We start from the raw sequence: 27857 nt of genomic DNA, 5'->3' as shown, positions 1-27857 counted from the left end.
TGCATCCATCGATCCCCTCATTCTCTCACACATAGCTGCGTCAACGGGCCCTCTCCAACCACCCACCTAGCCATGAACCATTACAGCTCCAACAACGAGCACTCAATCTCCCACGCCAGCAGCACCCTTTGTCTCTCTCACAAACACTAAGCAACCAACCGTCTCAACTTCCCCTGCTCCTCCGCCGACAACTGCGCAAACACAGCCTCAAATTCCGGCCTGCTCCCTTCCTCCTTGAACCACCCTTGCAGGTACGTCGCCACCTCGTCGTCGCGCAAGCCCTCGTGACCCGCTCCCCCATTCTCCTGATCAAAGCCCATCAACTCGCTCCTCACGACCGGATTGTCCAGATCGACGGCGCCCGCGTTCGCCACGTCATTCCATTCATCGTCGTCCAGTTCCTCCTCGCTGCCCTCGTCGTCGTCGGCACCGCCATCCCCAGCTAAAGCGTTGAAGCGGCCGCCCGTGGAGGACATGGCGCTGTCAAGTTCGCCGACGAGCAGCTTGAGAATCTTGAGGTCTGCGGGGATGGTGGTGTAGCGGTCTGGGTTGAGGCGGGCCTGGCTGCGGGTTTTGATGCGGCCGGTGTTTTCGACGATGAGGTCGCCCTTGACGCCGATGTTCTTGACGCGCGGGTCCTGGAGAGCGAAGATCTTGGACAGCGCGCCGATGTTCTGCCGCACCTCGTCGAAGCCGGCGAACAGGATCGAGTTCTCCAGCCACTTGGTCATGACGACGTTGAGGCCGTTGGCGCCGTTGATCTCGAGCTGCGAGAGGAAGTCCAGCACGTCTTTGGGCGCCGCTATCGAGAGTGTGACGAAGACCATGCAGAGGGATTGGATGAAGTGCACTTTTTCGGCGGAGGCCAACCGGCTGGCAACGGCACGAAGGAGCTCCAGGAGATAGGGGCCGAGCTTCTCCGCACCGAACTTCTCAACGACTGAGGAGGCGAGAGCGCCGACTTCTTGGGCGGCGTTCTCATCGATTTCCGGCGCGTTGAGCAGGCGGTTAATGATCGTGAGAGAGACCTCGAGCGAGGACTTGCCATCCGAGTCCGTCCAGGAGGTAAACTGAGCGGTGCCCTTGGTAAGAAGGTGCTCGACAGCGGTAGTGGAAGGACGGACTAGCGTATCGAGAGTGGAAGCCATGAGGATACGTTGGAGCTTGGGCATGCAGGCAGAAACGAATCCGTCAGGAAGTGGGTCGGTGCCGTTCTCGGCGAGTAGTGACAAGAGCTCGGCGGCGAGCGTAGTCAGGCCGTTTTCTGAGGTAAGGTCACCGACCGAGAAGGCCGCTGTCAGTGCCGGGATGGTCTTCGTACACAGTTGAGCGTACGCTTCGGGGCTTGTGGAGGTAAGAGCAAGGACGATGCTCTCGAAGCTGTCAATGATTTGCTGGGTCAAGATTGGGCTGGACGCGCTTTCGGAGATTAGAGTCAGGTACGAGTCTATCGCGGATGAAGACATGATGGTCGAAATGTCGAGAAGCATGGCCTCGTGGAGGGCGGTGACGAGGGTGCCCTTGACTTCATCGGCTTCTTCGAGCTCGTCCTTTAGGTCATGAGATGCGATGAAGTCTGCCACAGCGGTGAAGATGGCTTGCTGCATCGGGAGTACCGAGTTCCTTGGTAAGCTGTCGACGAAACTTGGGATCGCGGCAAAGCATGCAACCTTTACAATGTCCGAGTCGTCCGTGGAGATGGCCTGAACCACATTGGCGAATGCCGTGGCTCCCGCTGCAGCATGTTCCTCGCCGGTGACCTTGAAGAAAGTTCCGACGACAAGATGAGTGCCCGCGCGTACGTAGGGGTTGCTGTTCTGCAGATAATTGGAAATTTGCTCCATCAGACGACCGGAGAAAGCAGGATCCAGGGAGACACTGCTGTCTTCGATTTCCTTCATTGACTGGTTCAGGAGGTAGAGAACAGCTTCATAGTCCTTCCAGCCGGCTGATTTGCCGGCAAGCTGAGCATCGTAGAAGAGTACAGCCTCGAGGAACGTCTGTTTCAGCCACGGTAATAGTGTCTGGGCAACAACCTCGGCGCAGGCAACTCTTGGTGTATAGTTGAGGCTGATGGAATTAATGTCTGTGAGGTACAGATCAACATCAACATCCCACATCTGTTGTTCCTCGTTGGCCGGGCGGGCGTAGCGGACAAGTAGGTCGAGTAGCTGCTGCACCCAACCAAAGCCGTTCTCAGGATTGCCATGTTGTTGCAGTTGACCATTGAGTTCAGCTTTAACGCTGGGAGCCTTGAGTACTACCTGGAGTAAATCAAGCTCTTCTGTGACTACCGAATCAAGGCTGTACGGCAGCTGATCGCTCTCATCGGCCAACTTCGACTCCTCATCGCCGTTGATGAAGAGCTGGTTATACTCGCCGACTATACGCTCAAGGTCTTGCCATACAATCTGGAAAAGTGACAGGACGTATGGAGCAATGCCAGCAGCATACACACGCCTCAACTTATCAATCGTCTTCACAACCTGGACCTTGAGTGTGATAAGGCCTCTTCTTGGGTCGTCCTTGTCGCCTGACGTTCCAGTCGGAGCCGGAATGGGCTCCTGAAGAACCGTAGTGAAGAATTCCATCCACTGCTTGAGAGATTCATCGAGGAATGCCTTTACGGCAGGCCCGTGATCAGACATGACCATCTCGAGCATGTCGAAGGTGGATTGGAAGACATTGAGCGAATATGCTCGTACATTGAGTCCACGTCCGTTGTCTGAAGCAATGCGGTGGAAAGCGCTGACAAGCTCTCGAGCGACCGCAAAAAATTGGTCCTCGGTGAGGCCTGAGTCGACCAGCTCGTACAGGACCTTCAGAGCACCCTTGATGGTCGCATCGTGGTTTGGAGCATTGATGATCTGGATGATGGACTCGAAGAGGTTCGGCCATTGATCGGGGAAATCAGCATTTGCGATCTTGGCAACGACCGCAGCTGCGATGGGTTGTAGCTCCTTCAATGCTGCGCCACTCTGCCCCGCGGCTATGTTGAAGATTTGGTCTCGGACGTGGCCTTTGGATTCGTCGTCTAGGTAAACATTACCCGTAAAAGTCTCATCGAATTGCGGAGACCAAGTTGCGGAGACATAGTTCTTCAACGTTGTCAGGGCTGACTTGCGTGTGGCAGTGTCGATGGACTCTTGGGACGCGACAGCCAGCAGAGCGAATGGGAATTGAGGATTCGGGTATGCGTTGAGGAGACCTTGCTCGGCATTCTTAATGGCAGATGTCTGGCTTTTTAGAGTGTCTCGTAGTAGCTGAAGCACTTGTTCGTCCATTGTGGCCTGCTTGGGTGCGCAGCACAGCCGATGGCCAGGGGTCTGAACGCCGTAAAAAGGCAAATCACTAGTTCCGGAATGGTTTAGCTTTCAAGTCGCTCAGATCTGGAATCTACTGCGCAAGAATCAAAGACAGTGCGGCAGAGTTGAAGGTACGTTGAACGCTCTCGACTGTATCCAAAAGACCGCAGACAGTGACGAGGTGGTGTTGTTTTGATGGCCAAAGAAACTGGCGAGAATTCATTGGAGCTGGAGAAAAGTAGCAATCGGTAAATTGACCGCCAAAAGGCCGCCGCCGCGTTTCACGTGAAGACGCGTCTCTTATGTAAGCAGTTGCCTGATTTGCTGCACCTGTCAAAGTTGCCTTCTTAGCCTCCCACTCGTACCCAGAACCAGCTCGGACGTAAACGGTAGCCTGAGAAGTTTGAAAAGTTCGATTAGCATCCTGGGGTCAAGGGTCTAGTCGTAAGTGTCTTTCCACTGGACGGCAGGCGTACTCGGTATCATACGTCACGATTGCCTGCTAGATACCTCAGCTGTGCGAGGGCTTGGGCGTCGTTCAGTATTTCACGTCCGAGCATGTTGTCAGATCAATCGAGCACGATTTCCCCCAGCGTACGTTGGTGGTGAAACCCATCATGGCCACCGTGCCTCCGCCCACGAATCCCAACCTCATTAGCACCCCTCGCGCCCTACTTTCGACCCTCACGTCATTTCTCGCCGTCACAACCCACCAAATCCTCTACCTCCGCCGAATATACCCTCCAGCCTCATTCCTCACTACCCGTGCATACAACCACCCAGTCCACCAAAACCGGCACCCCGCGGTATGCAGCTGGATCAACGACGCTATAGCGGCAGTCGGCGAGCAGCTCGCCAAAACTACCGTCTCGCATGTTTCGCTCTGCATCCACGAGCTCGATACCAACGCCGTCCTCGAGCGCTGGACCTTTGACTTGCACTCACTCCCCACTGTAGCGCGACGGGACCGAGACGTGCCGTTCGCTTTCGCCCCATCTGACGATGCCGATGCCGACGCCGATCAAGACCAACAGCAGCAGGAGCAGCAGCTCCCGCAAAAGCTGAACCTCACCGACCTCGAAGCGACTTTCCGCGCCTGCCTCAGTCGCCTGTCCAGCACCACCGCACGGTTAAAGCCACTGCCCTTCGGCCCAGACGCACCGGAGCTGACCTTCACCCTCACCATCGAGCTGCGACCCAACGCCGACAGGCCCGTGGGACGTCTTGACGAGGCCGAGCGGCGGTGGATCGTCGCGGAAGAAGACCCAGTGCTTCCGATACCAGCCGTCGCTACGAACGACAGCACCAGCGCAGGGGGTGAAGGGAAGACCGCTCGGGCCAAGACGCACCCCATCCGCCGCCTGTCTGCGGCGCCGCTGCACATTGAGATGTGGGTAGAAGAGTCGGCACACAAGTTGTCTCTCCCGGCCACGGCAACGGGTTCCTCACGGCGAGACGCGGCGACACGGGCAGCGGAGACGAGTTTCGGTGCCGGGACGGAGAAATTTGACCCTCTGAACGGCTACGAGGATCTAGAGGGCACGGATCTGAACCGCAAGCCCGGCGGCGGCGCCATGACGGATTACCAGCGCATGTAGTGCAATGGTGGAAACAGAGAGGCTCAAAAATACAGTACAAGCACAGACATGATCGTCTTTTCAGACGCTGAGCCCTTTATTAATGAGCGATCAGTTGATTAGAGCATTACTTGCTATCAGCTATGCCGTACCGTGCACTCCCTCCGAACGACCTATCATATATGCGCCGAAAATGCCAATGCTATAATGCACTGACGAAAGAATAGAATTCTCGCGCCCTGCCCCTGGGCAAGACGCCTGCTCACAGCTCAATCCGCTTATCTCGACGATGCTCCCACAAGTCCGGCTGTATGACCGTCTTGCAAAGTTTCCCAGTTAGGGAGTGCGCCCCAAATACCGATGGTGAACCTTGACGCCGCGCTGAAATTCTTGAAAGAGAAATGGAAGATCGTGTCGCTAGGACGGTCGTCGGAGACGAGGGGGTTGTAGCAGTCGTACTTCCCCAAAACGTCCGTAAAATTGAAGTCGAGAAGAGGAATGGAATGTTCGACCTTGTTAGATTCTAGGATTAAGCCGCCGGCCTCGCACCCCCAGTACTTCGCGCAGCCTCAGAGGCCGACCCTTCACTGGAAGTTGAAAGGTAGCCACCCATAAAGACGAGCCCAGCCTCCACCGCCATTGCCCTCGTTCTGATCATTGAGCTGGTCCAAATTCACCGCGTTCAGAGCCTGATGTGGTTGTGGTGGGCGTGCTGGCAGAGGATAGCCCGCGTATGCGGGCCGCTGAGGCGGTTGGTGCTGAGCTGGTAACGCAGGCGGCGCTAGTGGCTGTATGAGTGCATCCAGATCTGCTTCCCAGCGTGCGAATTCACCATTCATGCGCTGCTCTTCTCTTTGAGGAAAATTAGCATAATCACCGAGGTCTGGCAACCCCATGTGCAGACCATGGAAGTTCTGCTGTTGGTTGTCGCGAAGCTGCAGCTGAGCAGGCAGGTAAGCGTTGAAATTTGGCAGATCTCGGGCTTGATCAATGCGTACGTGGTCCATTTCTGGCATGGGAGGCGGCTGCCTGCCTGCGTTGCCTCGTACAGCCGCACGGGCTCTGGCCACCTCATGCATCGCTCGCTGATCTCGCTGTGCACGTTGCGCAACGGCACCTGGTCCATACATACCAGCAGCCCGCTGAAATAGAGGCGGCTCACGAGGCAATTCATTACCTGCTGGAAGTGCTCGCATAGCGGCGGCAACATCGCGGAGACGTTGACCAGCAACATGAAGGTCCGCAAGATGTTGCTGTAGACCATGGCGATCTCCTTCCAAGGCAAGCCCAGCACTAATATCGTTGTCTGGCTGTGCCCTAGGTTTCTTCGCTTTGCCAGTTTCGATCTGAAGCAGATTCACGTCCAGATCCGCATTCTGAGCTTTCACTTTCTTGATGGCTTCAAGCTCCGCAGCATCCGCTTCTTCATCGTGTAGGGCATTCGTGTTCCGATCGTAGAGCTGACACTTGCTACCCGGCTTATTGAAATGCTCATAACCTGTTCGGGAGATATCTATCTTGCATAGATAACACATTAGACACCCGCACTGCGTGCAAGCCATCTTGTTGCAGCCGTGTTCTTTCATGATCTTGACCTTACACTTCGGACATGGCCTCATGACTGACTCAGAACGCGCTTCTTCGACAAGATGGCGCTCAGACAGACCTCGTTCGGCCCTGACCTCTTCGCAACTTTTCGGAACGTGAGCATCCTGTCTGCACTTTCGACATGAGGCACGGCGGCAATCTGGGTTGAAGCATTGAAAAACCACAGCAGTCTCAACAGGATCCATGATGGCTCTGAACTCACAGTAGGGACACTGTTCGAGTCCTTCCAAGTCAGCGGCAGCAATTTCAGCCTGCTGTTGGTTAAGAGCTAACCTATCCACTGTCTTGATCGGCACAGCTTGTCCGACGCCCTCAGGATCAAGTGCGGCCTTGCAGCCACTCTCATCCATGCAAAGCATTTCGTATTTGAGCATGCCAGCCTGCGTCTCAGCTAGCTGTGCAACGCAAGAGAAACAGAAGAAGTGACCATTCTCGCCTGTGCAAATTACAGCACGGTTCATGGGAGTCTCTGTGTCGAAACAGACTCGGCACTCCACGAGCCAGCCATTGGCGCGGTGTTGCTCAAGATTAGCTTCTTCAGCAGCAGCATCTTTCTGTTTCTCATTGCTCTTGATTGTTTCCCGTTCAATGTGCTGTTTGGCAGCTTGTATCTCATTTATCCAGTGAGGATAGGCTTCGTGGTCACGCAGCTCATGCGTCTTTTTTGTGTACTTCTTCTCGATGTTTTGTCTAGGCTGTTTCATGCGCCGATAAGGCCTCTGAGACGACGGGAGGCTGTAGTAGTTGGTATCCAACGCGTGAATGTGAAGGTACGACTCGTAGATGCTTGTCTTCTCTTCAACAACCTTGAAAATGTAGCACGTAGGTACGTGGCGGAATTGCCATGCTAGTAACATGACGGCCTCCTTTAGATACGATGGTCGTTGTTGAAAGTGCTTGTTGAAAGGGATAGTTACACCTGTGCCATCTGGAGAGGGCTCTGTGGTTGGCTTCTTGTCCTTTCTGTCCGCTTTGTTATAGTCTGGTAGTTCGAGAAAATGACTGATCAATAGATCTGCCGATAGCTGCTCCGGGGCCAGTTGTGGATTCTGACGAGAAAGCAAGTTGAATTGTTCTCGGACGAAGGCGTGCTCGATATCAGGTAGGATCTCGAGAGCCGCACTCAATGCTTGATCCTCGCATTTGCGAAAGTGACTCTCCTGCGGGGAGAGGTCTACTGACTGTGACACCTGACTGATTGCTGCGGGCTCACGATCCCATTTTTCGCATAGCTCCTTGTGACCTTCAAACGTACCGATTGCGACGGGGAAGCGCTCGAAGCCCGATCCGCGGTACATGTGCATATCAAGTTCTGCATCGTAGTAATACGGGGGTTCGGTTTCTTCCTTTGTGCGTGCGGCAGGCTGTAGGGGACCGCTGTAATCGCTGTAATCAGGATGAGGGCGAGTGTGGCCACGGCGAGCGATGTCGGGCAATCTCTCGGGCTGCTCCGTTTTGAATGGCCTGGTCGGTGGAGATACTTTGTCGCGAGGTTGAAGATGATGTTCGTGATGCAATTTTGGTCGCTTAGTTGGTCGTGCCCTGACGCGAGCAGGCTGATCGAGACTGAAAGTCTCGTCTGAATCAGAGAGCATGGCCGGGTCTGAGATCGAGCCGCCTCCTACGGGAACGCGCGGGTCAGGTGTGTCGGGTCTTTGCAGTGGACTGCGATGGTACTGATGCCGAGAAGGCTCAATGGAGTCCGAATCGTCAGAAATTTCTACAAGATCTGGACGTGGTCGGGCAGTTGCGACCGATCGGAAGTCTCGTGGTGGTTTAGTGTGTGCATTGTTCAGCCGAAGCCCCGCCATCTTACTAGATAAGCTATTAGTATGCTGGCCGAGAGAAGCGTCAAGTTGCTGAAGAGCATTTTTGAATGCCATGGTGACGCGCGTGGTGAAATGAGGCTCAGTTTGGAAGTGAATCTGCCTAGTCTTCCGCCTGATTCTTACGGCAATGAGGATGGAAGCTCTTCTCTTGTCACTTTCCAGAGGCAGAGAGAGGAAGAAACATACTTGGGGGCACTTTGGCAATAGAAGTCTTTCAGGCTGCATCTGGGTGTAGCGGAGAGGAGCGCGTTCGTAAGGCGGGGTCGCAAGGTTCACAGCGTGGGCTGTGAAAGTATTTTGGTAGAACCAGACTTGTAAAGAGTGGATCAGATCATAAATGTACTGGTTGCACCTCGACTAGTCGTCCTGCTGCTGCTGGTTCGCGTTGCCTGGTACAGCCCCGCGCAAGGCTGAAATGAAGGCGGTCCGATTACAGACCCAGTAAGCCTGAAGTCCCTCTGCTACTCCCTGACAGAGATGCCAGAGCAACAGCTCTTATATGGTGAACAACTCCAGTACACCGTTGCATCATCGCGAGTGAATGAGGGCGTTCAGAAGGCCAACTTTCGAGAGACGAGTGACTGGTTGAGGTCGAAAGGGGCCCAGCCAATCCCAATGGCGGCTCGACCGTTCAGTCTTGGCAATCAAGACAGGAGCGCCGCAGCGTGACGCCCGGCTGTTCACCGGTCATACATTACTGGAGTGGTCGCCTCGTCTATATAGTGAGCTGAGGATGAAGGTCATCATAGCATCAAGAACAGCATGATTAGCCTTCATCGATCGACGCGATGCCGCGACTCGCTTATCGCTACCAGCTGCCCTTTACGGCCGTTCCCGCAAGACGGAAACTCCCTAATGCGAACGGTTATTCAAGGAAACCTATTGTCGTCGTCGACAGCCAATCCTGACGAGCGCTTGAGTTTCTTTGACCCAACGCTTTGATCATTCTGGAGCATTTCCACCTTCGAAGCGCACTGTTGCAATGTCACGGGGTACCCCGGGTTACGAGTTTTCAGGAAGCAGCAACTACTGACCCTGACACATCCCTGGTAACCGCAACTGCACGCCCTGCGATGAAAGGTTGAAGAAGCCCATCAAGGTTTGCTCTGCTGCCATACCCACAGGCTGTTCTGTTAGGTCTCTTTGCCTCAGTACCTAGACTATCGGCATATTCGTATCATTACTACCAGCTTCATTTAGTCCGCTCATTTTTATAGCCCAAAGAACGAGGACAGCATGGCAATCCCCGCAGTCCCTAACGGCGACACCGTCGTCGAGAAACCCGTAGCCGTCGATCCTTCCCAGCTTCCTTCCTCCAAGTCTTCCGATGTTCGACTCGTTCAGGCCACCCTTTCAGAGCACATACAATGCTCGCGACTAAATGCTGAGGAATGGAGAGGCCCATTGACTATTGAGCAATATCTCAAACGGGAGAAGCACCTTATGGCCCAGGAACTGACGAAAGATGGGAAGGAGGTGCCCTGGATACTTACAGATACCTCTTTGCCGGCAGATGAACATGGGAACAGAGCTATCCTTGCATCTTGCGAGACCATACCAACGCGAGCATACGTTGCTCGAGATGGTAAGGTCGATACGGTTCTGATTCATGGCATAGGATCTGTCTTTACACGTCCTGAGCACCGTGGCAAATCCTATGCATCACGTATGATGACGGAACTGGGAAAGACGCTGGACACATTTCAACAACCCAACGGTCACCGAAGCCTGTTCTCGGTGCTTTACTCGGACATTGGCCAGAACTTCTATTCTCGCTTCGGCTGGCAGGCATTCCCCTCTACTCACATTCGTCTTGGTCAGATGAGTTCAGCGACCTACCAAACAGCGAGTGAGGGCTTGCCCAGTGTGCAGGACCTGACATCAGCGGACTTGAGGACAATTCCCGCCAAACAGTACGTTCAAGATGAGCTACAGACTTTAGCTAGAACCATGCCGGGCGTATCGCTGGTGGCAGTTGCACCAAGCGTGGAGCACTTCGAATGGCATCATGCTCGGGAGGAATTCGTGTCCAAGGCTCTGGGTCGATCGCTCCCTCAGACCAAGGGAGCTATCCATGAGCCAACCGGCGTGGCTGTAATATGGTCGCGAACGTTCGCTGCGGAGAAAAGCTCTTGGACATTGCACATTCTGCATGTTGCTGTTCCGCCAAGTGTGAAAGGCTCTCAAGAAGGCCAGGCTGCTCTTGCTGCGCTACTGCTGAGAGCACAACACGAGGCATGCCGATCCGAAACACTTACCGGCGTTGAGGTTTGGGATCCGTCAGAAGATGTTATAGCTGCCGCCCAAAGCTTGCAGAAAGAGAAAGGAGACAAGATCGAGATTATTCATCGCGATCAGGATCATATCTGCAGTCTACGATGGATTGGACCGGAACCAGCCGGTCACCGAGTCGATTGGCGGTTCACTCAGAAATATGCATGGTGCTGAGAATGGCATCTACGGCCGCAAGGCAGTTGTTGGGAGGCTTGGTACCGCCATTAGACCGAGGCCTCTATAGTGATAGACGATGGCGCATGGACTGGATAGACGCGTGCCAAGTTGAAGCCTTCTGTCAAGCCGGAGCAGCCGGTGCCCAAGATATGCGCCGTATCCCGTATTGCGATTGTGGCTGCTCGTTCTTCGTATAAGATTTACCCTTGGCACAATGGTTGAACGTCCGGACATCAATGCGGCAACAAAGACATGGCAGTACTCAACGGTGTATTAAACCATTTGAGAAATGTTTTATTACAATACAGATTGACTTCGGGTGCTGCACGTGGGCGTGGCACATGCGAATTTTCTCCCTAGAACAGACCGTGCTGGCAAAAGTCGTCGACCCAACGGAGTTATTACCCAAACGTCGCATACAGAGAGCTAAGCATTTCTGGATCGATGCCCGTTCCACTCAGATGAGCAGCAATCTCTCAAGGGCCAAAAAGTTTCATGTTTCGCAACTCCTGCTGTGCCTGCTCGCATTTGCACCTCGGCTCGCGCGACGCGTGGATTACTACACTTTTTGTTGATTGCACATCAGTGGACTTGAAGTGGACAAGCGGGCCGTAAGTCTCTGCACCGGAACCTCAAACTTCCCAGCATCACTGGCTTCTTTCCTTGGGTGATCTCAGTATTTTGGTGGAGGAGCCGGTACTCGATTCATCCGTAGGCCAGTTGTCGTCTTTGTGGTTGTCGGTATAAAATGGCGGTACCTGTAGATCTCGATATTGATGCGATTCTGGACGCGGCCGAAACAGAACAGCGCACATCTAAGGACTCAGTCCCCATACCTACGCATAGCATCAACGGCGATATCAAAATGACAGCTCAAGCTCTGCCCAAAAATCCACTGGAAGGCTTCGTCAAGCTGCACGACAAAGTCCACATCTATGCACCATCGACATCACCGCCTGCCGATTGCAATGACCCTGGCTTCATCTTCTTCTGCTCATGGGCATTTGCACAGCCTCGTCACATTTCCAAGTACCTCAAGGGTTACCAGTCCATGTATCCTCACAGCACCATTCTGCTGGTCCAGAACCAGATAAACAACATGCTCTTTAGTCCGGACTCCTGGCAATTTGCAGCCTACTTCAATCTGGCTGCGCAGCAACTGCACTCGTACATTGACTCTCTCGGCTCCGCCACGCCGCGTATTCTCCTCCAGACCTTCTCCAATGGTGGTTCCCACAGCGCTGTGCAAACAGCCGAGGCCTACAAGAAGCAGTACGGCTCCGACCTTCCCATCTCCGCCATGATCCTGGACAGCACGCCGGGCAAGCCACATTGGATGGAGACTGCGAGCGCAATGATGCAAGGATTGCCCAAATCGGTCCCAGTACGAGCAGTTGGCGCGGTGGCGATTCAAACCACACTTGCGGTGACAACGTTGATGCATGTTACCGGGATCGCAGAGCTGGCAACGTGGAAGTTATACCGCACGCTCAACGATCCGAATGAGGCATTCCTTAAGGCGCACATCCCTCGGACATACATTCACAGCCAGAAGGATGTCATGATTCTATCCAGAGATGTCGAGGCCCACGCAGAGATTGCAAAGACTCGTTTACAAGAGAAGGCCGCAGAGGGTGACATGGTTAGGGTGGAGGAATTTGTTGATACAGTACATGTCAATCACATGGCTTCGGATCCGGCCAGGTATTGGAAGATTGTGCAGGATACATGGGACAAGGCACTGCGGTAAGATATCAGGTATTTGAGACGTGAGAGGGACACCGAGATGGGAGTGAAACTGGATGACACATTTATTGCCTGCGATGTCTTTTCTGCCACCGTCTGAGCGTTATAGACTGCAGATACCCGATACACCAATATACCTACTTTCGATCTGCCCTATGCCACGGAGAGAAGCCACTCTGACAATTACTCGGCGGCTATTGGCGGTGCCTGGCCCCCCGGAAAAGTTGCCCCGGGGATTTTAACGTTCCATGACGTCTTCACTCAACGTCACTTGCTGCACTTTTCTTCCCTCCACGCACCTCGGCATTATTCGCTGGCTGCGGCAGGTACAAACGGAGCTCTGGAACTGTGTTTCCATTCCAGCTCTCACCTTGTTTTTCTCAGGAGCACCAGTCAGTCCTTTCTATCTCACCCAAACTCTCAAATTTACCCACAGCGGTCACAGAATCTCGAAACCTACGCCGATCAACATGTCCTACCTCGCACGCTCTCTCCGCTCGTCCAGAGCTCCCACCGCTCGACTTCTCGTTTCCCGCACCGCCGTTGCGCCGTTTCATGACACCTCAATAAGGCGTGCTTTGTCCGAAGCTGACAGTCGTATGTGCCCTTGCTCTTTGCCTTCCCTATACACATAAACCTCATTTTGGGCTCAAGATTGAGACCTCCACCTCGTTGCGTCGCAGCTCGGCCCAAATCCCTCTTCCCGCAAATCCAACCTCACCCCTCCATTGGTTTTTCGTCAAGCGCGTCCACTTCACACTCACCTTTACACTCTAACACTAGCCGCCGGCCAACCGCGAACAGACGACGACGGTCGCGAATCCAAGATCGATACACACAAGCACGACTCGGTGTCGCGCGCCAGGTCGGGGAAAGGGGAGTGGAAACCCGAGCTCGCTTCTTCGTCCGAGCAGGCAATCCAAGGAGAAAAGAACAACATGTCAATGGATGAGATGCAGAAAATGGGCGAGAAGAAGGCAGAGGAGGGAAAGACTCCCAGCGGCAGCTCGAGCTCGCACAAGGCTTGAGTCATCGAAGAGGCAAGGAGCAGAAGAGGGGTTTCCTGCGGCAGCAACCGTTATGGGAATTCGTGGATGCAGGTCGTGCTCTGTCGTTGGGAGGGGAAAATCGAGCGTCCAACATGGATGTTGACTCGTACGAAACCGGCACCTGTTCAGCTGGAGAATGTGGTCAGTTCAGGATTACGACATTGCGTTTTGTGCATAGCAGAACCAGCAGCATGGTATTAACTTGTTCAATATGACCGTCCAAAGCAGCTCGATATATGTCCTCTGTTCCACCATTTGTAGGCTCTCTCCGGCCCACAGACATCTCTCATCAATCATGAATCATAACATGTATTTGAAGCCTGCTCGCTCCCGCTCGCGCTCCCACTCTTTCTCCTCATCCACGGCCTCCGCGCCCATCAACCTCTCCTGCAACTCCACCTCCTCCCCACCACTCCCGTCCAAGCCCTCCGCCCTCTCATTCAACACCTTCAAATACCACCTCAGCCCAACCGCCAACGCCGCCACCCCAGCCATGAACGCCGCACTGGTCAACATGCCCCCGACGAAGAACGGCGACGCCGAAGCCGGAAACAAATGCACCCCGATCAGCGGCCCGCACTGGCCCAGCACATTCAATACCGTCATAGCCACGCCTTTCCCCGTCCTGCCCCGCTGGTTATTGAGCGTCCACGTAATGACCATGACCACGCTCGCAAACATGCCCATGGCGGCCGGCCACACGAGCACGTAGCGCACCCAGCGCTCGCCGCCCCCCTCCGTCGCGATCCAGCCGCGGCGCGCGCACCAGCCTACGAGTCCAATGGCCGCATACGCGGATGCGCTCAGGCCCGCGGCGCCCGCGAGGAAGAGGCCGCGCGAGTGCGGGACGCGGTCGCTGCGGCGGCTGAGGAGGAGCACGAAGGCGAAGGCGGCGAGGTAGGGCGGGGCGGAGAGGGCTTGGCTCGCGAGCGGGGAGAAGGCCATGCTGTTGATGACCGTGGGGAGGAAGACGGGGAGGGAGGCGAAGGAGACGTTGACGCTGAGGAACATTAGGGCCTGTAGGTACGGGAGAGGCGTCGAGAGCGTGCCGCGCACTTCGGCTAGGAAGCCGCGCCAACCCGCCGTCTTTGGGCCGCTGCCGCCACCTCCTGCGGTGGTGGTGCTGGAGGCCATGCTGGCAGTGTGTCCTCTGCTAGATGAGGCTTCGGCCTCGTCCTGCAGTCTCAGGACCGCCACGCGCCGCTCCCGAGGACTCAGCCACTTTGCGGAGCCGGGGCTGTCGGGGACCCATGCGCCCCAGAGGGCGGCAACGCCCACGAGCACGCTGGGAAAGCCTTCAACAAGGAAGAGCACCCGCCAGCCCTCCACGGGCTCGCCGAACAGGCGATTCAGCCACAGGATGGCCCAGGCGAGCGCGCTGGCGAAGCTGGTCGCGAGGGGCGCGGCGCTGATCTGCAGGCCGACGCGGTACGCGAGCTCAGAGCGGCGATAGAAGAAGGTCATGTAGAAGGGAACACCTGGCCCAAATGCCGCTTCGGTGACGCCGAGCACGGCGCGTAGAATCAAGAGGTGAGGGAAGCTGAGGGCGAGGGATTGCAGAGATGCAGTGAGGCCCCATGACAGGACGCAGGCGGGGATATCTGTCCGAGGAAAGCGCTGTCAGTGAAAGGAAAAAAGGCATATGTCAAGCAGCACTTACAGATCCGCGGCGGCAAAACCTTGTACAGCAGTATCATCCACTCAAAGCCAATATACGTGATGTAGAACGCCGTGAGCAGCCAGTCGAACTGGCTGGAGCTCAGTGACAGCGACTCCTCCAAGCCCGCGATCCTGGCGTTGCCAATATTCGATCGGTCCAGGAAAGACAAAAGATACAGCGCCGCGAGGAACAGCGTAAGGCGGCGGTCGAGCTTGCGCACCACCTGCGCTTCTTCGGCAGCGGTGTAGTTTTTGGAGAGCGTGTTGACGCGGCGCGGCTTGATGAAGGTGGCCGAGGAGGGCTCGTCGTTGTCTGTATCTGACAGAGAGGAGGCCGCCGCATCGTCGTGCTCAGCGTCTCGTGAGGGCCGTTGGCGTGTGTGGTGCAGCCGGCGAAGCTCCACGGCAGCGGCGGTGTCGTCGAGGTCGTGCGAGGCACGTGCGCCGTGCACGATCTTCGAGTCTGTATCTGTACGCGCGTCTCCATCACCGCTGGGTTTCATCCAAGATCCCGACGCCATAGTTCTGGTTACTATTTCTCCTGAACACTTGCAGCGGTGGGCGCACTACAGTTGCGCAGGTATATCGCACGGCACCCGCTTTCGAATCTTTCATTAGCCGCCATGAACGAGCGTGAGATGTAAAATCTCTCGTTCGAGGATTCACACCATGGCGCGCCTGAAGTTAAGAAATACAGTTTATACTGCCTCTTCAGGAAGATACAAACTTCCTGCGAGGTCGGAGTTGAGCCAACCTGGAAATCATGGCTCCTCGGTCCCGGTGGTGGAGATCCCGCGTGCGAGTTCACCGCTGCGCTTGATTGGTGCCTAGAGAAATCCATCCGGGGCAAGGCTGGCATGGAGACAGGCAAGACGGGGCTAACTCTGGGGGGAAATGACAGGATGGAGACAGGGATCGGAGATGGCAACGTTATTACAACTCATCGTATTCTCTACTCTCAGAGATGAGTCGACACGAAAATGGACAGAACCCAAGTGCTCTCCCAAGCGCGACCTCTTTGCGGTCCAAACTCGCCCTGGAACCCAGATTCATCTGTCCTCAACAACGCCAACATCCGGCAGTACAGGCCATTCACACGCCTCAACACCTTGCTTGAATCATCAGATCCAGCGCGTTTACATCCAAGTTTCCGTTTCGATCGTGGCAGCTGCAACTCAAACTCCCACTAGGCGTCCGGTTTGTAGCTATCGACGACTCTGTCTTCGCGGTAACCGTAGGGGATGCCGCTGTGACCTCTGGCACCGCAGCCTTGACCTCGGCCCTTGACGCGAATACCTCTTTCGTCGACCTTGTCGCGACCTCGCTCTCCGCGCTCGGCAGGGGGAGACTGCGAGCGGCGAAGACGATCTTTACCCTCTGCACGTCGGACGTATGGCTCGTGGGACACCTCCCGCCAGTTTTCATTCTCTCTTGCACGTCGCGGGCCTGCAGGGCGGCGGAATTCGTGCTGGAAGCGGCGTGATTCGCCTCGACCACCGTGGCCGTTAGTCTGCTGCTCGTTGGTGGCATACCCAATGTCGAACTTTCTGACTCTTCCCGTCAAGTTCTGGACGACCTGCTTCGCAGTCTCGTACATGGCTTCAATCTCCGATAACTTGCCGCGATCGATGTCGGTCTCTTTGAGATAAGCGATGGTATTCTCGGCGGTGTCGCGCAAATATTTCGCGGCTCGAAGTGTCTGGTCATCATGACGCGACTCGACGTCAAAGTACTCGCTGACCGCCAACTCATAGGTGCTGATAAGACGCTTGAGGCCAGGCTGGTTTCTTGCGCCGAGCTGGCTGACATCGATGGGAGAGGAAGAGCGCCCGCCTTGAAGAGTGCCATCGTCAGGATAATACTCATAGTAGTCGGCTATGCATAATTGTGAGTACGCTTCTGCAATGAAAGACTGGCACTTACCGTCGAAAGGAAGCACGGCGAACTTAGCCATATCATACATGGATTCGGTCGGTGAAGCGATGGCAGGATCGTAGTCGCACCAGTATTGACAAAAGAATTGAAAGGGAATCGCACTTCCAATGTCGTTGCCGTTCCGAGTGATAACGAGGAGTGCTTTGTCGAAGATCGTGACCTGGCAATCGTCGAAATCTTGAGAACGGGCAGTGACCATTCGAACCTGGCGAGCGATGACGCGGGTGAAGAGCGGGTAGGTATTGAGGAAGCGCTGCATCTTGGGTGGCATGGTATGAAGCTGGTTAGCCTCGCTAATGAGGCGCTCAACCTCATTATCGGGACTCAGGCGAGTTCGGCTAGGGAGAGAGTACGAAGTCATCGCTGTGACTCGACTTGTATTGGTTGCGAAAGGATGGTGTGTAAGTGAAGCCTCTGCGGCAGAAGCGAGCAATGCAATGGTAAGTTCAGAGGAAAAGACAGTGTCGCAAGTCAATAAGTGGGCGAGGTTGCCAACTGCAACAATGTCACTCTGTCATGTTGGAAAGAAAGACAGACAGACAGCTAGCTGCCTGGGAACAAAACAACGCGTACAGCAGGAGCAGCCGCGCATAAAGAGGTTACATCTCGCAAAGCATTAACAAGACTGTCACTCTTTCCTCACTTGTTCCTCGTTTCCTCACGTCACGCGCAAGGCGGCACCAGGCAGGCACACTCTCCTCTCCTGGCCAAGACACGAGGAGCCTCAGAGGACCCTATGTGGATGTACAGAGGACATCGCATCGGACGCTAAAATCATAGACTGGGTGCTGAAAGGAAAAGTTGGTTGTCAATCCGTTCGCACGATTAATGCCTCATTGTGTCTAGACAGCTTCTTGCTCACCGCACACATAAGCAACAGAGTAGCATATGAACGTTCAACAAGCAAGTCAAATGCTGAACATGTTGGCAATGCTGAAGCAAGAAATACTGACCATAAAGAGGTATCAGTTAGCACAGAGACTCGCAAATACAGACAGGCACTTTGAGTAATACTTATGATTCTGCAATCTAAGCGGGGATATCAGCGTGCCAGGAGTCATTTTCGAGCTAGCTGTAACGATAGCTTGCGCATGTCGTTGGGCCACGACCCGGTTCAGCTTGAAGGGCTGTTCTCCCTGCATCATGCTACCTCTGTGGTAAAATGATGTCTATCAGTACAAAGAAAATGGGGAATATCCGCCACGAATAAGGCTCACTCCTCGAACCCAACGCCATTCGCCTGCACTGATCATTGGATCGCACCACCCTTGCCTCCCAAACACAACTCGTCGGCTTCGCAGCGTACTCTGCAAGGTATCAAACTTTTGGGGTGGTAATCGAGAATAACGTGAGAAGGAACGTGAAGTTCGGGAATGTTGGTAGCACACAGGAAGTCGACGCTTAGGCAGCGTTAGCCTCTCCGCCAGACTCGCCCTCGGCGGTGCCGTTGGCGCCGTCCTTGCTGCGAGACTTCATGTAGTCATCATACACCGCCAGCGCCTCATCGACTTTGTTGCGAAGAGCAGCATCATCATCAACACTGATGCAGGTTAGCCGAGGTTCGTAGGAGGGGTAGAATGTACTTACAGAGACACGAGCTCGGAGTTGTCCATCTCAAGGAGCATACCGGTGATCTTGCCGGCAAGCTCGGGCTGAATCGCCTGAATTTTGGGGTAGATGGCCTCACCAAGCATCTGCTTCTGCTGTTGAGGAGGCATGGAACCAAGACCAGAGAGTGTGCTTGTGCCGCCAATGTCCTCACGGTTGGATTGGCCACGACCTTGAGGAGCAGGGCGACCGCCCATAGGAGGCATGCCCTGCATGCCACCACGGCCACCCTGAGGGAAGTTCTGCTGACCGCCACGGGGGTTTTGCATACCTTGCATGCCAGGAGTCATGCCCTGCATGCCCATTTGACCACGACCAGCCTGGCCACGACCGCCCTGCTGCTGCTGTTGTTGCTGCATCTGCGCCATCTGAGCGAGCGCTTGAGGGTTGTACATGCCGTTGGCGGCAAGAGCAGGGTTCTGCAGGAATGGCATCTGGCCAGGAATGCCGAATTGAGGAGGCATTTGCTGACCTTGGGGCATGCCACGGCCCTGTTGAGGGAACTGACCAGGGAACTGACCACGGCCTCCCTGCATGCCAGGCATCATCATACCAGGCTGGGCAGCGAACGGCAAACCACCACGCTGAGCACCCGGGCCAGGCATGAATTGCTGGCCGGGACCGTAGAAGACAGGAGGTTGCATGTATCCTTGAGGCATGCCGGCAGCGGCAGCCTGCTGCTGCTGGCGCAGAGTGTTGCGAGCCTGGATGCTAGCCTCAAGCTGGTTCTTGCGGACATCTTTGCGCTGGGCAAGGGCAACATAGAGGGGCTTGCCGTTGACCATCTTCTGGTTCATCTCGGACACGGCCTTGGAGGCTTCATCCGGGTTGCTAAAGCAGACGAAGCCGAAGCCCTTGCTCTTACCGAAGTGGCGCTGAAGAGTCTTGCCATCCTTCTTAATCTCCTTGACGTCTTCTTTGTCGTCTTCTTTATCGTCTCCATCCTCCTTCTCCTCGTCTTTCTTAGCATCGTCGGCAGGCTTCTCGGCCTCTTCGTGCTTGTTCTCCTTGTCCTTTTCTTCGTCGTCAGAGACGGCAGTATCGGTCGCGTCACGCATGACCTTAGCAGAAGTGATGGTGCCATAGGCGCTGAAAAGGTCACGCAGCTTCTCGTCATCAACATCGTCGGTCAGATTCTTGATGTAGAGATTGACTCCCTGATATTTGGAGGCCTTCTCCATGCGCTGCTGCTCGTACTGCTTGCGCAGCTCTTCCTCGCGTTCGTGCTTCTTCTGGGCACGGCCAACGTACAGGTTCTTGCCGTGGAAGTCCTTGTCGTTGAGCTCGTCCACGGCCTTGGAAGCGGACTCATGGGTGGTGTAGTTAACAAACCCGAAGCCACGGCTCTTGCCAGTCTCATCGCGAGTAATAGTGGCAGAGATGACATCGCCGTATTGCTCAAAGAGCTTGGTGAAATCGTCATCTGACACGGACTCGTCGATGTTCTTGATGTAGACGTTGGTGAAATTGGCCTTCATCTCCTCAAACTTGGACATGCGGTCGCGCTTGGGGATGTGATGGCCGACAAAGACCTTCTTGTCGTTGAGCAACATTCCATTGACGGATTTGATAGCATTGTTGGCGGCCTCGGCGGTCTCGTAGTGGACGAAGCCATAGCCCTTGGAGTTGCCCAACTCATCTTGAGCAACCTTGCAACTAAGAATATTGCCGAACTGGGAAAAAGTATCGTGCAAAGCCTTGTTATCAATGGCAGCGTCGAGGTTCTTGATGAAGACATTGCCTTGGCCAGTCTTGCGCAGAGCAGGGTCACGCTGCGACCACATGATGCGGCATGGCTTGCCCTTGATGCTGGTGTAGTTCAGGTCATCGAGAGCGCGCTCGCCGTCGGCGGTGTTGTTGTAGTTAACGTAGGCATATCCGAGGGAACGACGGGTGACAGCGTCACGGCAGACGCGGATGGAGGCGACCTGGCCGATAGAAGAGAAGAGTTCGAAGAGCATAGCCTCAGTGACGGAAGTGTCGAGCTCGCCGACATAGAGAGAGGCGGAGTGGCTGGCGTTGGGAGCGGCAGATTGAGGAGTCTGTTCACCGCTCTCACCGGCGCCCTCGTTCGGAACGTTGGTGTTGAGGGTGGTACCGTTTTGAGCGGGAGCATCGGCCTGAGCCTCAGCGGCGGTGTTGCTTGCAACTTCAGCAGACATGGTCTAGACGGTTGTTAGCAGTAAGTTCGTTGTGAAGTGCGGCCGAGTCTCAGCGCACAGGCCCAGGAAATAGTAGCAACTCACGACAAGGTATTGACAAGTTTCCAAACGAACGGGAGAGGGTATCGATGTTCGTAAGAAGCTATGAGTTGCTGAGGATAAGTGTTGAAGTCGATCGGCTGCGGAAAGTCAGCACATGTGGCCGAGTCGGTGGTTAGGCGGTAGGGAAAAGGGTGCGCAGGCGAGCGGCAGACTTACTTGACGACTCAATGGGCTTTTCTGTGGTTTTCAAGTTTTTTTGGGTTGTGCGGAGGGGTTTATGCGACGGAAAGCGCAGAAAAGATCGAATGCGACGTACAACAGACGACCAAGAGGGGTGATGTGTAGTATGGAGATGGCAGAGGAATTCGTGGTAGCAAAGAAATCGCCAGAACAAAAAGTCGCAGCCAGAGAATTTGGCAAGAGCGCTAGGCCGAGAGTGGGAAGGCGTGATCACCGTTGCAGCCAACCACGCTAACACACCTGACTGCTGCCTTGTGAGTCGTGCCTGCCCGTCAAGTTGCCTCCTTTGCCTCCTGTCAGTTTCTAGCGACCTGCTTCCTTCTACGCCGTCGCCGTCGACTAAGCAGGACGGTAGCATGACTTGTGCGTCGGTCAGGAGGCACGAGCGGTTCCTAGTTTGGCCGGGCTCTTGTCCATCTCAACTTCCTTCACTACGCCTTCCCTTCAAAGGTCCGCTTCTAATACAGTCACATGCACCGGTGACAGGTGCCGTGTCATTCCGGACCGGATGTATCTGTTGATTCTTTTATCATGTGCACGGGCCACTACTCAGGTTGCAGGACTGTTCAATGTATACAGCGTTGACGATAATCCATTGCCAGGTTCTTCAGCTTGGTTGCAGCTCAACATACTCTCCAGTCAGACTTACAAACAAGCAAGCCATTGATTACGCGTCTATAGCGTGAGCGAGGAGGCTACTGAGAACCGGGGTGATGATCTGGCGGCATGCTGGAGGATACCAGGTCCATTCAATCTCTATCTCACAATCGCAAGTAGCTGGCTTGAGTGTTGTGCAGTGTCCCTACATTGGAGACATGCCTATACAAAATCTAGCAGCTGCTTTGGTGCAGGTAATCCTGCTACTCTGCTTGACTGTAGAAGGCAATCTCTTGGCGGTATCTCGGACAAGAGTGCCGCAGCCCCACAGTTTGGAATAGACACTGTATCTCTGAGGCTGTAGCGCATGGTTGTTGTTTCCTTACACTAGAGGTACATCATTCGCCTTAATAGACCTTGACTTGCCTATTGCTGTACGGAAAAGGTATGAACTAAAGTATATTGTCTGCTGAGACGAAGGCAGCGTGTGAGAGACGTATGGTCATGCCAAGCGTTTGCTGCCTCCTTCCCAGCACAAATATTTGAAGATGTCTAGTCGGACACCTGCTCGTTCTCTCCACCCACGTTCAATACCGTGGTTCCTGAACTATTCCACAAAAGCTGGGCCGCTTGAGACGATCATTTGCCCTTAATTTTGAATAGCATTGCATTTGAGAACCGCGGAAACCTCTGCGCAAGCCCCTCATCAACGAGACGAGGCTGCCGCCAAAAGGGACAATCGAGATGGCTACATCAACCGCTCCGGAGTCCAAAGCGGACGCCGAGGCCCTGATACCACTCTTTCACCTCGAGAAGATCCTTAACCAAGGTACCTAGCCGCTGTCCGCCTTACGTTTCACCTTCTAATTCTGTCTTCACAGATCAGTCCGGTCGCCGCATCACCCTTCTCGGCAGCATCAGTCGCCGACCCGCCCTACTAATTCTTGAGCGCGCCGCCTTCACCTCGTCCGCCACATCAATTCCCCCTCTCCTCCAACGCATCACCTCCCTCGCCAACCTCGGCGCCAACGACATCTACCGCTGGTACATGTCATCCCTGTCCCCAGCCGCCCCACCCCTCCCCAACGCCTCAGAGCCCTCCCCCGAATCGACCGACCTCAAACTCAACCTCATCTATCCCTGCACCCCGAAACACCTCGCCAAATACACGCGCCAACGCCTCCGCCACGTGACCGAAACGCCCGAGATATACGCCACACACCTCCGGCCCTGGATTGCGCGCCAGCGCGCCGCCGGCCGCCTCGACTGGATCTTCAATATCCTCGACGGGCGCACCGAGCAGGAAGACGTGGTCCTGCGCTCCTCCTGGGACACGGACGACGGCTTCCTGCTGCTGCCGGACCTCAATTGGGACCGCAAGACGGTGTCGGCACTGCATCTGCTGGCGCTGGTGCAGCGGCGCGACATCTGGAGCCTGCGCGACCTGCGGAAGCGGCATGTGCCTTGGCTGAGGCGGCTGCGGGAGCAGGTCGTCAGGGGCGCGGGGGCGGCTGCAGGGTCGGAAGGCGTGAGCGAGGGCGTGCAGGAGGATGAGTTGAAGTGCTATGTGCATTATCAACCGACGTACTATCATTTTCACGTGCATGTGGTGCATGTCATGTTGGAGGCGGAAGGGGGTACGCAAAATGTGGGGAAGGCGTGGGAGTTGGGTGGGTTGATCGCGACGTTGGAGGGGATGCAGAACGATGAGGATGGATTGGACGGCGTCGAGGTCAGCTATGTGGTTGGAGAGGAGAGTGACTTGTGGAAAGGCCTTTGGGGACCTCTGAAACAGGGTGAGACCCCCACGTTAAACCAGGCTGCGTAGGCAGAATAGCAAGTTTCTAGGACAGGGGAATTCACGGGCGGTGGTAGACGAGTCATAGACAGCTTGTGGTAGTAAGGAGAAATAGAGCGGATTGTCCGCATTGCTCATACTCTCCGTCAAGGCTCCAATGCCGCTGAACGTGTTTGTTGCGAGTTCACAAGGGTTCGACGGAATTGACGAGCAGAGTCCCCGGAATCACGGCTTGGGCACTCCTCCAAAACCTCTGCTATGGGTCCAGAGAGCCTGCATGTCAGTTTTTGTCGACTGTTGGTGCAACGGGTCCACGCGGAACTCGTACACAGCTCGGTTCATCGGAGGGAGTTTAGTGATAGAGCCACTACAGAAGGGGAATGGTCCAAAAAAAACACACGGCGCGAAGCAAGAAGATTATATGGCGTGAAGGTCATTCTGAATTCTGATCTCATCACGCGAGTAATCTAGGTCATCGGACAGCCAGTCCATCCTGATACTGAAAGTCGACATATTGTCTCAAGGCAGAAGGTGTATATAATGATGATACAGTGCCACAAGCCGCATCGCTGTTACGATGCCACCCTCCAATAATGTAGAAATCGAAGAAAGAACATCGCTGACTCGCTTGCTTTTACATGACCAATGTTCATGGAAAGGGGGGATGAAGGTGTGCTTGTGCGAGCTTATTCCTCAGCATAGCAAGTGAACTTGGTGGGCTTGCCGATGCGGCCAGTCCAGGTGCTGGTGAATGAAGCAGGGGCGGTGCTGCTGGGCTTCTGCTCGCCGACCTCGGGAGCAGGAGCGCCTGCGCCAGGGTTAGGGACGACGGGCTTGATGCTGTCATCACCCTCTTCTGCGGCGGGGACCTGAGGCGTTGGGACGGTCGAAGTCTCAACGACCTGGGTGGCCGCGGTGGGGGTGGCGGTGATGGACACGGAGCCGCCAGGAGGCTTGTTGCCGCCGGGGCGACCAGTGGGTTTGGGGCCGGATCCGCCAGTGGGATGAATGGTAGAGTTGCTATAGCCACCAGAGGGAAACGAGTAGCCCGAGGACGGGGCTGGAGCGGAGCCAGAGCCAGAGCCACCGCCCTCCATGAGAGGAGGACCAGGGATCTCGTACGAGGTCAGAGGGGGGTAGTAGATGTTCAGCTCAATACCAGGGTCAGTCCAAGAGTAAAACTCCTCGGCAGACTGGCCACCGGACATATCGTTGGTGCCTGAGCCACTGATCTCGACGTTGACACACTGAGGGTATGGCTGAGCACCATGCGACTCGTGCGCACTGTGGAGGGCAATGGTCTCGTGACGCCAGACGTACTTGCCAGGAGCAACATCAGAGGGCACCTTGACAACCCAAGTGTTGTTGTTGGTTCTCATGTCATCGGAAGCCCAGCTCCCAGGGGCGGGAGAGCCGTTGTTGAGACCGGCCTCGGCAACCTTGATGAACTTGAGCGAAGTCTTCTCGACGGTAGTGCAGTCACCACCGCAAGGGGCTAGGTAGTCGATCATAGGTCCGTGGTGAGCCTCAGGCCATTCAGTCCATTGGAACTCGAGAGTACCGCCGGCCGCGACCTTGACATAGGTCTGACCGTTGGTGGCGCCTCTATGGCAGACAATGTCGGGCCCGTTGAGGTCGGAGACGAAGCCTCTATCCTCGACAGTTGGAATGGACCATCCTGCAACGGTGGGAGGAGGGTTCCGGTATTTGAAACCCGGATCATAACCGAGGTTGTATTGACCATCAGCCACGATGCCGGTAACGATACCATGAGCTGCAGTCTTGGCTGCGAAAGCGAGGACGCCAGCAATGGCGGTGTTCTTGTTGATGACACACATTGTGGGGAGGTTCGCGGGTGTTTGAAACAGTTGCGGTGTGAAGGGACGAAAAGTCGGCTGTACCGGCTAGAGATCCAAAGAGAGTGATGGATCTGAGCTTCAATCAATGAAGCTAACGAAATGAATGAATGAATGAATGAATGTTATGGTCGACAGACCGTAGCGAATGACTGACTGCTGAATGAAGGAGACCTAGGCTCTGGAGAGGACAAGACAGAAGCGGTGAAAATGGCAAGCTATATACACAGGAAGACTTACGGGACGGCTGCTCTGCAGCGGGGCACGACACAGCTTGCCCATGCTGTCGACATGGAATTGATTTCGACGGGGTTGTTTCAAGTGAGACAACGTGATGACATACCTTGTACCTGAAATGCAGAATAGGCGAATCTACAAGGCGGCACAAATCATCAGGACAGAGTCGTCGGGCCACGAGGGGAGCCGGATTCGCTTGGTAGACAAGGGATTAGCGATGTGGCGTTGACTCTAGGCGAGATCGGGAGGCTGAAACTCGGTGTTATCTGAGAGACTCCCATTTCTGATTGAGTCGGCTGTCTGTGAAATGGGCTAGGTTATCGGGAGGCACAAAAAAGCTCTCCACGCAAATGCATAGCTAGAGCAGGGGCGAGCCACCAACTGACGTATCGGTGGCGCCCGGTCGCCTAATCCTGTACGGTTGACAGCAATAAGCAGGGAATAGTTTCCGATCCTTGCTGTGAAAGAGCAATGCGGGTGCAGATGAGGTGTTTCAAGGAGGCGAAGATCCATGTGCGGTCCAGATAGACGACGTCCTGCCAAGGCTCAATTGTTTCGGATTGGCTTATTTTGTGATTGGCCTGTCCCACGTCTGCACCGCCCTTTCCTGTTCATCAACACCAAGCTTACTGTTCACCAATATCATGTTGGCGTAGGCCTGTTGAAGCCCATCGCCGGCTGCACAACAGATCCACGCGAATTCCCGTCAATCCTGATGCTTTCAAGTGATCGAGCACCTTCGCCCTTTTGTTCTGGACCTCGATACCCAGAATTCAACACAGAGCCATCTCGTACGCTGACCCCTGCAACCATATGAGATTTTCACTAGAAAACAATCTCTATGGCCAGGATTTGCGCGCGGGAACCTTTTTGGGGAAAAAGTCACCCTGGAGCACGGGCATTATTGCTAGTCGACGCTCCTGGACGATCGTGGGGTCCACACTGATAGCTAAGCGTCCCCTGTTTTCTGCGTAAGGCTATCTCATCTGTGTTGCTGCATTACAAGCTCAGACGCTTTGAAGCTACTCTGGATGTTTGTCTGTGCTTGTTGAGCTCCGTCTGCGCCCTTTTGAGACCTCGAAGCTTGCCTCGAGCGTTCAACATACGGCCAACCCTCCGCTCTGACCAGCTCCGTGAGCTACATGTTTTCTCTGCTGAGACCGATATCTATTCGCGGTCAACAACAGCTTGACTCTGTATAGGGACCTTTGAACCGCTCATGTGATCGACCCTCGATGCAAACGCGAGGGAAAGAAACGAAAGGGGTGAAGATAAGTCCAGGTGAGCCATAATAGCCAGGCCGGGTCCCGTTCCACCCCTCGCTGTCGTCGCCGTTGTTGTGCGCTATTCCTCTTGGCATTCTCCTGTGCCCGGAAAACCTGTTCAGCCATTTCCTGTTCGATCTGCTCGAATTTCTCCAGGCTCTGGCATCTGCAGGAGGATTGCAGATAAGGGCCAAGGGTGGTGAGCGGCAGTATAAACGTACTACTTTCATGTTCTGTCAATTTGCTGAAGTTGAATCAGAGGTCAGCCTCAACTGGAAGTCCTTCTCGGTTTGGTCTAGCCGCTGCCGACTTCCTCATCTTAATTGATCCGTCATATCCACGAAGCCTAGTCAAGCACATAAACTCGAGGATCGAATACTGCACAATGGTAGCAGCTCCTCCTTGAAAAAGGAATGACTTGATCCGCCACGGACCGTCCAGCGACACGCAGCATACATGGTCCGAGTGTGGTCAATCAAAAACATGCTGCGGACTGCAGATTAGCATCTAACTCTGGCGTCCAACCTAGCCTTTGCGATCCGATCCAGTGTCATGTATCAATCGTGCAGCCCTCTGTCCAGATGCAGAAGTGACGCTCAATAGAGCAGGCAGAAGAGATGTGTGGGCACGACTATACAGGCGTGTATAAATTGCTTCTGTTGATAGGCGCATAAACTCGGAAGGTCTCGGTCAAGTGGGCTGCTCCATCGGCGAGCACTGGCCCAGCTGCAGACTTCACGCCCACATCTCGGCCTATCTAAGCTGGAGATACGCGAAGGCGAATGGACCATTGTCCTGTGGAAGATAGTCCATCAGATGGCGCTGGAGTGAATAAGGGAGTCATCCAGTCTCGAGCTCCGAAAACCTGAGATCCGGACATGAGGATAGTGTCG

At 54.9% G+C, this 27857-nt stretch overlaps 11 protein-coding genes across 11 annotated transcripts; 5 read left to right on the top strand and 6 right to left on the bottom strand.

The window, feature by feature from the left end:
• Positions 1-146: 146 nt before the first annotated feature.
• Positions 147-3284, bottom strand: HMPREF1541_04000 (uncharacterized protein; the record flags this gene model as incomplete). The annotated part of the gene is made up of 1 exon (XM_008718348.1): positions 147-3284. The coding sequence occupies one exon, from the start codon at positions 3282-3284 to the stop codon at positions 147-149; it is 3138 nt and encodes a 1045-aa protein (XP_008716570.1).
• Positions 3285-3922: 638 nt separating this feature from the next.
• Positions 3923-4903, top strand: HMPREF1541_03999 (uncharacterized protein; the record flags this gene model as incomplete). The annotated part of the gene is made up of 1 exon (XM_008718347.1): positions 3923-4903. One exon carries the CDS (start codon positions 3923-3925, stop codon positions 4901-4903), a length of 981 nt encoding a protein of 326 aa, XP_008716569.1.
• Positions 4904-5466: 563 nt separating this feature from the next.
• Positions 5467-8373, bottom strand: HMPREF1541_03998 (uncharacterized protein; the record flags this gene model as incomplete). The annotated part of the gene is made up of 1 exon (XM_008718346.1): positions 5467-8373. One exon carries the CDS (start codon positions 8371-8373, stop codon positions 5467-5469), a length of 2907 nt encoding a protein of 968 aa, XP_008716568.1.
• A 1182-nt stretch (positions 8374-9555) lies between these two features.
• HMPREF1541_03997 (uncharacterized protein) lies at positions 9556-10767 on the top strand (the record flags this gene model as incomplete). Its single annotated transcript, XM_008718345.1, has 1 exon — positions 9556-10767. The coding sequence occupies one exon, from the start codon at positions 9556-9558 to the stop codon at positions 10765-10767; it is 1212 nt and encodes a 403-aa protein (XP_008716567.1).
• Positions 10768-11518: 751 nt separating this feature from the next.
• HMPREF1541_03996 (uncharacterized protein) lies at positions 11519-12520 on the top strand (the record flags this gene model as incomplete). The annotated part of the gene is made up of 1 exon (XM_008718344.1): positions 11519-12520. The coding sequence occupies one exon, from the start codon at positions 11519-11521 to the stop codon at positions 12518-12520; it is 1002 nt and encodes a 333-aa protein (XP_008716566.1).
• Positions 12521-13325: 805 nt separating this feature from the next.
• HMPREF1541_03995 (uncharacterized protein) lies at positions 13326-13544 on the top strand (the record flags this gene model as incomplete). Its single annotated transcript, XM_008718343.1, has 1 exon — positions 13326-13544. A coding segment is annotated over one exon (219 nt), but the record flags the coding sequence as incomplete, so codon positions are not given.
• Positions 13545-13865: 321 nt separating this feature from the next.
• On the bottom strand, positions 13866-15745 carry HMPREF1541_03994 (uncharacterized protein; the record flags this gene model as incomplete). The annotated part of the gene is made up of 2 exons (XM_008718342.1): positions 13866-15166; positions 15226-15745. The coding sequence occupies 2 exons, from the start codon at positions 15743-15745 to the stop codon at positions 13866-13868; spliced, it is 1821 nt and encodes a 606-aa protein (XP_008716564.1).
• A 665-nt stretch (positions 15746-16410) lies between these two features.
• On the bottom strand, positions 16411-17520 carry HMPREF1541_03993 (uncharacterized protein; the record flags this gene model as incomplete). Its single annotated transcript, XM_008718341.1, has 2 exons — positions 16411-17099; positions 17148-17520. 2 exons carry the CDS (start codon positions 17518-17520, stop codon positions 16411-16413), a joined length of 1062 nt encoding a protein of 353 aa, XP_008716563.1.
• A 1040-nt stretch (positions 17521-18560) lies between these two features.
• On the bottom strand, positions 18561-20929 carry HMPREF1541_03992 (uncharacterized protein; the record flags this gene model as incomplete). Its single annotated transcript, XM_008718340.1, has 2 exons — positions 18561-18699; positions 18747-20929. 2 exons carry the CDS (start codon positions 20927-20929, stop codon positions 18561-18563), a joined length of 2322 nt encoding a protein of 773 aa, XP_008716562.1.
• Positions 20930-22552: 1623 nt separating this feature from the next.
• On the top strand, positions 22553-23636 carry HMPREF1541_03991 (uncharacterized protein; the record flags this gene model as incomplete). Its single annotated transcript, XM_008718339.1, has 2 exons — positions 22553-22637; positions 22690-23636. 2 exons carry the CDS (start codon positions 22553-22555, stop codon positions 23634-23636), a joined length of 1032 nt encoding a protein of 343 aa, XP_008716561.1.
• Positions 23637-24292: 656 nt separating this feature from the next.
• Positions 24293-25444, bottom strand: HMPREF1541_03990 (uncharacterized protein; the record flags this gene model as incomplete). Its single annotated transcript, XM_008718338.1, has 1 exon — positions 24293-25444. One exon carries the CDS (start codon positions 25442-25444, stop codon positions 24293-24295), a length of 1152 nt encoding a protein of 383 aa, XP_008716560.1.
• Positions 25445-27857: the final 2413 nt, after the last annotated feature.

This window comes from Cyphellophora europaea, assembly GCF_000365145.1.
Source record: "Cyphellophora europaea CBS 101466 unplaced genomic scaffold supercont1.3, whole genome shotgun sequence".
Classification (NCBI taxonomy): Eukaryota; Fungi; Ascomycota; class Eurotiomycetes; order Chaetothyriales; family Cyphellophoraceae; genus Cyphellophora; species Cyphellophora europaea.
Note: the sequence above shows the minus strand (reverse complement) of the source record. Positions and strands in the feature narration are given on the sequence as shown.